Source organism: Mastacembelus armatus, chromosome 8 (genome assembly GCF_900324485.2).
Source record: "Mastacembelus armatus chromosome 8, fMasArm1.2, whole genome shotgun sequence".
NCBI classification, from domain to species: domain Eukaryota; kingdom Metazoa; phylum Chordata; class Actinopteri; order Synbranchiformes; family Mastacembelidae; genus Mastacembelus; species Mastacembelus armatus.
The window spans coordinates 8,786,875-8,796,135 of NC_046640.1; the positions used below are offsets into that span (position 1 = coordinate 8,786,875).

A 9,261-nucleotide genomic window follows, 5' to 3' on the forward strand; every position below is an offset into this window, starting at 1 on the left:
GAACTGGTAGAGGATGTGCAGGGGTTGTCAGAGTACACTGTATCCTTCTGGATTATTTTTGGCCTATTCACATGTATCTGGCATATGTTGTGCATTTATGCTTTTTATAAATATAGTGACCTGTGTCCATAAAGCATGAAAGGAGATCCTAACAACAGCAAATTAGGTCATCAGGATCCACGCTATCCTGTCAAAGGCCCCCTCTCTCTTCAGCAAGACATCTACCTGTCAAAGCAAACAGGAAGCAATCTGAAACACATATTCGGATTTGGCATCAAAACATGATCCGTCCTCATGCCTGGTGGTGCCAAACGGGATTATGTTGCACCCTGACGCAGACCCTGGACGGCTTCACTGCATGTTGTTTGTAATAATTTGCCCTGTTACCAATGATCTCACACGACGTGGACCCGAGCCAACACACTGCTGATAATTCATCAAATGGGTTTGCTTGTGAAGTGCGGGGTGGGGATCTGAGGTTGGGTGGCCGGGAGAAGGTAAAAAAAATATCTGTCACGCACATGACAAGTCTGACAATTGCTAGCTAGCGAGGAAATGTGACTTTTTGGTAACTTTGCACAGTAAACCCTTGATAACTGTTTTTCTTTTATATCAGTCTGTTTAGGAAACGGGTCTTAGATAGTCCTGCTCGCAAAGATATTACTGGTTTCTTGTGGGTCTCTTTTCAACATACTAACCTCCTGAGGGAAAAAAAAAAAAACTTCGTCTTGTCTTTGCGCTTCCCAAGAGAAATCGGAGTCGTTAGCTTGTCAAGCTAGCGGTAGCTAACGAGAAAAACTGCTCCGGAAGTAGCTGTTTTTTCCCCTTTGAAATAAAAGCACTGTCGCTTACCGCCCGTTTGTCTTCAATACAAGTTGCGCTCGAGAAGGTTTAATTTTGAAAGTCGTGACCAGAAGTTGAATTTCTAACCCGAGCTCACTTGACTGTTTGTCCGACTTTACGCGATTCAGGCGGAGTTCGGATCTTAAAACATTTGGACAACTTCTTTACCTCTCCACTTCTTCGTTCACATATTTGAGCTGAGAAACCTTGTTCCCGACCTGCCTGGGCTGAGTAACACCTCATGGGATATCTACATTTTAGGGCATATTTTCATTTTTGATACTTTCCTGGGCTTACTATATAACTTACTGCCTTTTTTTTTCCAAAGTAGAAGCGCTCACAGGGCAGGAGATAGTTTTGTGGTTTGTAACTTCTTTACTTTCCTTTTTTTTTTATTATTATTTTTTTTTTTACCTCGTCTGATTTTGGGGGGCCACGTGCGATGTCACGGAGTATTAAAAGACGAAAGAAATGTTTGTGACCAGTGTTGTGATTAGCATGCGAATGTGTTTTTTGACTTTATTTTTTAAAACCAGTTGAGCAACTGGCGACAGGACTCTATAATCAATGTGGTGTCAGCTGGAAGGACGCGGGGTCCGGATCTCACCTAAACGGTATGGACTGAAATCATACACGTAGGCCCCAGACTATGCGCTTTAAACAGAGATTAGGAATAATTAACATGCATTAATTAGCATGGGCACATATTAGTTAACTTAAGGAGAGACTACTAGTTAGCCTACATTATGTAACAAACACCTATTTATTAAATTAGGTCAGTTTATTAACCTTATGTACGTATTAGAAAATCCTGTATTTTATAATTTGGTATTTATTAATGTATTTACTTAGTTATCTATCAGTCAGCCCACTTAATGCATTCTAGCACGGAAACATATACTTATATATTGTTTTAAGTGTATTTTTTAAATTAATTTCATGTTTTGCATTTTAATATCCAGTGTAGCAGCTTTTTCTCCCCCCGGTCCTTTGTAGAAGATTCAGACATTTGGAGCACTCGTAGTTCTGCAGTATTTCTCATTTTATTGTCCTTGGCAGCGCTGCAGCTAAATCCTATTTTGCATTTGTGTTTTCTTTGGTAGTCAGTCAGGTGAAGTGAAAACTAACGAGTGACAATCCAAACCCGCAGGTAGATCGCACAGGTCGTCTTTTAAAAAGCTTACCTGCACATGTCCAAATCCAGTGCTTTCAACAGTTTGGGTGTTCAATATGCTCCGTGGGACACTTACTTTTCTGGTGCAAGTGGAATAATCACTAAGAAATCCAGCACCTATATATTTTTGTTGAAAGTCACATTTGTCTTTGATCACCATTTATATGAAGTTAACCTTTTAAAATACCTTTTCTTTTATTGCAATACTGAATGTACAAAGCTGTGTTATTGCCAGCTTGTGTGTGTAAAAGAGAGTGATTTGAGAGCGATGTCACTGATATGGAGCCAAGGTTAGAGAGGAGGGGTCTGGATCTCGCAGGCTGAGCTTGGTATGAAACAGCCACAGACCTGGAATTAATGGGCTGTTTGCACTGTAGGACAGCAAGGCATTGTAATTGAGCACATGTGAGGCTAAGGCTTTTACTGTACACATCCAAAGAGAAGAGAGGGGGTAAGAGAAACACAGAGAGAGAAGGTAGACAAACATTTACCTTTAGGTGTTTTCCATGTCACATGGTGTCACTCTTCTTGTCACTGTTCTAATGGTCATACTCACATGCGTTAGTCTGACTGAATCTGTCCAAAAGAATCTGCTAAAAGATGCGATGTGAGGTGTAAACTATTTTTAGAAGAACTTCCTCCAATCAGCCAAACTCCAGACATCTTCCATCCCATCTATCTTCACGTTACAGGCTGGATTAGGACAGGTCTCCTGTCCTAACACTAACACAGAATGCATTATCTTTCTGACAGATGGACGTGTCTGACATTAGCCACACACGAGAGGACGGATTAGTTTGTTAACAGGCTAATAGCACAGCAGCCACTGCCAGGTGTGGGGCTGCTTTATGACATCTGTTTTCTGGAGAGGGTTTCGCAGTCAGGGGGCCCTCTGCATTTTCCCTGATTCCTCCTTCATTCGTGCTGTCACATCTGGATTAAACCCCCGTGGTTCCCACTGATAACACTCAAAACAGAAGTCAAGGCAATTTGCCAGGTGCCAAATTTAGTCAAGAAACATTTTATTTTCACGTTTCTCTGTTCACGTTGTTGTCTGTTATGTTTCTGAACAAAAGTCTCACATCAGCAAGGAGCTTTGTTTCATGTTTGATGAAATAAAAACAATTTTTTAAACTCCAGAAATTTGTTGTTTAATTAATCAGTTAACTAAAGAAACAACTTATCAATTTTAATCAATCATCAATTTGTCATTTCTTAAGCAGAAACGTTTTCTTTGGCTCAAGCTTCTCGAATGTGAGAATTAGCTGCTTTCTCCTTTCTTACATTATAGTAAATCTAATTTCTGTGGGTTTTGGACTATTAGTGGAAAAAAGTGAATGAACGGATTATAGGGAAATAAAATACTGAATAGTGATACAGAGCCAGGGAAACTAAATAGCATCTTAAAAGACAAAAAAAAAAAAAAAGTGAAATAGATCTTTTTGAAGCTGTTACTAAAATGTTCACTGATATCCTTGGACACTGTTAGAATATTGCACAGTGTGGGAGAAGAGTTGAAACAAGTTGCATCTTCAGGTTTCTTCTGACTGTGGACGTGCTTCTTTCTCAACATCTAAACAGCGAAGGTTTAGAGTGAAATAGCAGGGAATATGAAATGTGCTGTAGACTAGTCATTAGATACTTAGAGATCAAGATTCAGCCAAAAGGGCTTGATAATCTATGCTAAGTGATGCAGGGAGTCACTGTAGTTTATGGAGATCTTACAGTTACTGCCAGAGTTTAGTCTGTTTAGTTACATTTACCCTGTTTATTCATGCATTTTTGCTTGATGAGGTGGTTGGTTTCTGTCTGTTGGTTGAGGCTCTGTCCTTTGGTTTCATGGTATTATTCCTGCACTCATTTTGGAAGAAGTTCAGACTACGGAGATTAGGATTAACATAAGTGTGTTATGTTGAGTGGGGTTTTTTTTTACTAAGTGAGGTTTTAGAGAGACTCGGATTTGTTTCTGTGTCTGTATGTGTTCTCGTCTGGAGGAGGGGAACTCGGAGTGCTTGGGTTGGATCCAGAGGGTGAAAGAACGTCGTGGTCCTTGTCCAGCCTGGCAGGGAGCTCAAATGATGCGTGTCATTGTAACAAATGGAGCATGGTGATGAAGTGCTGCTGCCACTGCTATTATGCAAAGAAACCATTTAGAGAGTCTGCTTGCCCGCCTTCTGTGTGGTGTCTGAGTGCTCTGAGGAAGCCCTTAAGAAGCATATAACTCTCCAACAACAGAGCATGTACTCACGTAATTCAGATTCTCTACATTTTTCCTGGATATTTTCTACTGGCTCCTTGATCTTCTCCTCCCTTTTCTACAGAGTTCACTGTAGATGCACATACTTTGTTTTTGGCTTTAATTGCCGTTGGCTGGCCTCTCTATGTTTTGAGGGGTGTGTTAACAGCCAGGTTTACCGTTTAATCCGCTTTTGTCACACAAAACATTATTTGGCAAGGCCAGCGTGTGGATCAGTAGCCTGAGCAATAACCTGAGCAAACAGGAAGCTCAGTGCACTTTGATGTGATTTATCATCAGCATGACAAGCAAGCACTTTGAGCGCCCCAGGTGACTGCATGAATGATGTGTCAACCAAACGCTGTTGGTCTTCAGTGGCATTATGTCCAGGGTGTGGCCCTGCTGAGTTCAAGTCCTTTCACCGAAAGGGTTTTTGTTTTGTCACTCGTTCACATGCTGGCACACAATCACTGATGGCCACCGGTGAACCATCCACTCAGTCACTGTCACACATCTATACAGACGAACACAATAACAGTCACGTCATCCTCTCCTTCAAATGTGCTTTTTTTTCCTGCCCCTTCGCTGCCTGAGGAAATCATGAAGAAGCCTCATGAGTAAAGCTGCATCACTGACATTCTGATCATTCCACCTATTTTAAGTCTTTCCAAGTGACCTTCTCCCCGCTTTCAAACTAATAACAAAACTGACGTTCACGTCTCCTCTAAGGAGGCTGCTGCGTGCTGGTTGACTGCTATCCTACTGCATGTGCCACATGGACGGGTGACTGGAATACTTTTCCGGTTAGTCACAGGTGAATCTGACTTTGAAACACAGATGAATGTGGTTGACTCATGATCTCTCTTTAATCCAAATGATGTCAGACATGGCAAAGTAATAGTCTGCACCAGCTAAGTCTTCTGTATGTCAGGAAATGTTTATATGTGGATTACACTAGGGAGTGCTTTATTTGAGTTTTGTAATAGTTATTCTAATGACTTTTCAATGTGACGCCATTTAACATTCTGCACTAATTAAGAGAAAAGAAGGTGTTTCTTTGTTATTAATTATACATTTTAAAGTGAATATATGTCAAACTTCACCTTTTCATCAGTGTAACATTAAAGTGTATTAAAAGAATTACATCTATAATAGATAAATGCAAATAGCATTGGCTATAATTGAATAGAATTAAGTCAAATGTGCAATGTGAATATGCAAATTAACCAAATAATTAATTAGCCAATCAATCCGCCAATTAATTAATCAATTAATTAATTTTGGTTAATTGATTAATTTGTTAATTGTTTAGTCTAGAAAGCATTAAACAGTCAACAATGTCCATGTTTCTGGTGTAAAATAAACTTTTAAACACATTTTAGAAAATTGCTCAACATGTTTTAATAACATACTGTGCTGTCAATGACTTTTGCAAACCTACTCTTATTTTTTTTTTTGAATCAAGCCATAAAGGAATTATTTAGAAGACTTTCTTCAGTATTTGTTTCATATTTTTGCTATTCAAAATCTGGCACTTATCCGTTTATGACAAGTTGCACAGTTTGGATAATGCAGGTTCCAGCAGGCAGGATGTTTACAGTGGTGATGGTTGGACTATAATCAAAACACTTCCATTCCAGCATGGCTAATATATTATCATATTTCTGGCACATAGTGTTTGTAAGAAAAACAAATTTACCCACAGTCCACGTGCGATCAGGGAGGATACGTGTGATGTGCTCTGGCAATACCAGCATGTTTTCTTGTAATGAGTGAGTTTTGGCAAGTAGATATAATGCAGGCCATGTTTGTTACCACAGATTCAAAGGCTTTCCCAGATTCATGGATCCTAGAAAATATTGTAACAAAAGAACAGAAAAAAAAGGAGAAAAAAAACACATGTCCTTGAAAGCTGTGAGGGAATGCCTGTTTTCTCCGGTTGCACATCTTTTTAATCCTTTTTCTTGGGCTGTAAAGTTTCTGACTTGCATACATACCAGGTTGTCAGTGTCTCCATGTAAAGGTCAGTCCTTCAGACAGCAGAATCTACAGCATTTGTAGCTGAGCTCCATCTTCCCACATAAAGAAGCAGAGGGTGACCTCACTGTACTGGGGCCTTTTTTTCACAAGTTCTGCCAAGATTTTAAAGCCATACATTAAAGGTTAAAGTAGCATGGTTATAAAAGCTGCAGGCCACCAGTAAAACCTCTCATTTTACAATATAATTGATTATATAACATATATAATTCTTTGTTTGACCACATAGGACACAGTTTGCATTGTGTAAAAATAACTTTGTCTCTCTCTTCCTCTGTGTCTGCTCTCCTTGAACCACCAGCTGATACGTCTTGGGAGTGATGCACTGGCTTCCCCTGGTTGCCATGGTGATTGCCTCGGCCCTGCCCTTCCCTCACAACCCCGTGTCCAGGATTGCTGCCGCGATTACAGACCCTGGATTTGACGACCGCAGAGAGCACCGTCATGACCCGGCCTCTCGCCTCTCAGATCCCCCTGTGGATTACAGCTTTCATGGAAACGCTTCACAAACGGACTACAACATGCCTGCTGCTCTTAGCCAAGACACCAACAGACAAAAACTCCAGAACCATAAGGACTATGTGAAATCCTCCGTGCATGAAGACACCTCCACCCTCAAAGTGGACAGTCAAGGAACCTACCAGTCAAATAGCGACTCAGGCAGCGAAGACAAAAGCAGTGTCAGTTTGGATGTTCCCACAGGAGGAACACTCAGGACCGAGGGTATTTTCGAGGATCATTTTCTATCAAAGGACTACAAAGGAGACAGCAGCAGCAGGCAAGACCCCCACTTTGTAGACTCCTCAAGAAAGGACAGTCTTCATGACTCTACAGATAGACTCTCTGCAGTGGAAATCCATAATCCCGTCAGTCCTCCTGCTACTCTAAGGGGTCAAAGAGGACCAGAACCGACCACTCCTTCAGAGCACCTGAGAGATGCAACGACAGTCGGGATGGGGAGTCAACAGACACTGGGGGTTGGAAGAGGTCTGGCTGAGGTGAGCCTGACTTTGGAGGCAGTGTTGGGCATGGGGACTGGGCTGGACAGCGTCCTAGAAGGAGACGAGATGTTTCTGGATGCACATCCACGAGTCCTGTTCTCACCCTCCCCATCGCCTCCAGAACACCCCCCTCTGCTGCTCATGTTGGAGACTGGCATGCTGGATGATGACAGGGCTGGAGAGGAGCAGGAGGACATGGACGGATACATCGAAGGCCATGGGGACCGGGCAATTGATCGGGGAGCAACTCTGAGTTGGGCAGATGCTTCCAGATTTACCAGTGAGGTCGCCCGTCCTCTTAAAAGGGATAAACGCTCGCATTTGAATGATAGAAGGAGAGGGGAAAAGTCTGTGTGTGAGGCAGAAAGCGTTTGGGTCACTGATAAGAAGACTGCCATTGACTCTCACGGTCAACAGGTCACCATTTTACAGGAAATCCAAACCCAGACAGGACCACTCAAACAGTACTTTTATGAGACTCGCTGTCGTCAGGCTGAGCAGCAGACCAATGCCGGCAGGTCAAACGGTGCCGGTGCAGCAGCGAGATCACTGGGGACGGGTGTAGCTGGGGCTGGCTGCCTGGGTGTGGATAAAAAACAGTGGTTGAGTGAGTGTAAAGCCAAGCAGTCGTACGTCCGAGCACTCACAAAAGATGCGAACAACAGAACCGGGTGGAGGTGGATCCGCATCGACTCATCCTGCGTCTGTGTGCTGCTGTCCAGAGCAAATCAGACACCGGGGAGGGAGGTCTTGACAAGGAAGGGGAGAGGCTGAGAGAGTGAGGGGGAGATGGCAAGAAGTAGAACGTGACACAGAGCAGAGCAGCTGAGACATCCTTCTGTGTGCACTTTCACTTGCCGTTTTCCTTAAGAAGATGGAAGTTATTCCTACCTTAATCCCCAGTTTTTCTCTCTTTTCCAATCCCTCCCTCCACCACAACTTCAAATGACTTATGAAAAACACCAGGAGACCTCAATACCAGATCTTAGGGATTTTGTCATATATAGAGATTTTACTTTAAAAAGTACTGTTTTTGTATGATTTGTCTTTCATAATCTAAGTTATTTTTGTTTAGTATGTAAGCATGTGTATGTCTTTAATATTAATATATTCCTTTATCTATGTGTACAATATGACACCAGTATACCTTTATGTACGAAGCTATGTATATCTGTGTATTTATAGAAGAAGTCTTCATGGAGTGGTAGGTCTCTCCAGTGACTGATGATAATTCCAGCCTCTGGTCCGTTCAAGTTGTGAGAGGATGGAGCGCCACCTACTGAGGCTCCAATTTACTGCTCCACACGGCGCTTTTACAGTCTGACGAGGGAAATGTATTCGATACACAAACTACAGCATGGGCACATTTTAGCATTATTTCACTCAGGCTGATGATTTCGTAGTGTTGTGGCAGGATGCATCTCCATCTGGAACTTGTTAAATGTGGTTCATGAATGTAAAACCACATGGTTTGTAAATTGTAAGACAATTTTATCATCTGCTGGTTTGTTCAGTTTGCCTGCCAAATGTGGTAATAAAGGATCTTTGTACTTATTATTTTTGTACAGCATAACTCATGTACATGTAGAAATACAGAATTGATTTCTCTAGGCACTCTGGGATTTACTTGCTAAAGATAACACATCATGAGTGATAAATTTCATGCCTTTTCCAGGCAGTAATCTGCTGGTAAAAACACCTTCCTCTGGAGACCACCAAAACATTAAACTACCGCTGTATAAAACACAGACATAGCGGGAGAATTGTTCACATGTGCTGCCTTAGTAAAAGTATCAATAGTACAATTATTACGGTTATTAAGTTAGAAGTAAAAGTCCTGCATGTTTTGTAGAGCCTGGAAATATGTTGTAGGCAGCAAATAACTTGTGTGTCGTATAAAATGTAAAGTGTTTGCCCTACCAATGTAGAGAAGTGCCATAAACAGAAATACTCAATTAAAGTACAATAGT

At 41.6% G+C, this 9,261-nt stretch overlaps 1 protein-coding gene across 1 annotated transcript; it reads left to right on the top strand.

The window, feature by feature from the left end:
• The first annotated feature begins 958 nt into the window (after positions 1-958).
• ntf4 (neurotrophin 4) lies at positions 959-9,250 on the top strand. Its single transcript, XM_026325178.1, has 2 exons — positions 959-1,457; positions 6,592-9,250. The coding sequence occupies exon 2, from the start codon at positions 6,611-6,613 to the stop codon at positions 8,063-8,065; it is 1,455 nt and encodes a 484-aa protein (XP_026180963.1). The 5' UTR covers positions 959-1,457; positions 6,592-6,610; the 3' UTR covers positions 8,066-9,250.
• The last annotated feature ends 11 nt before the right edge of the window (positions 9,251-9,261 follow it).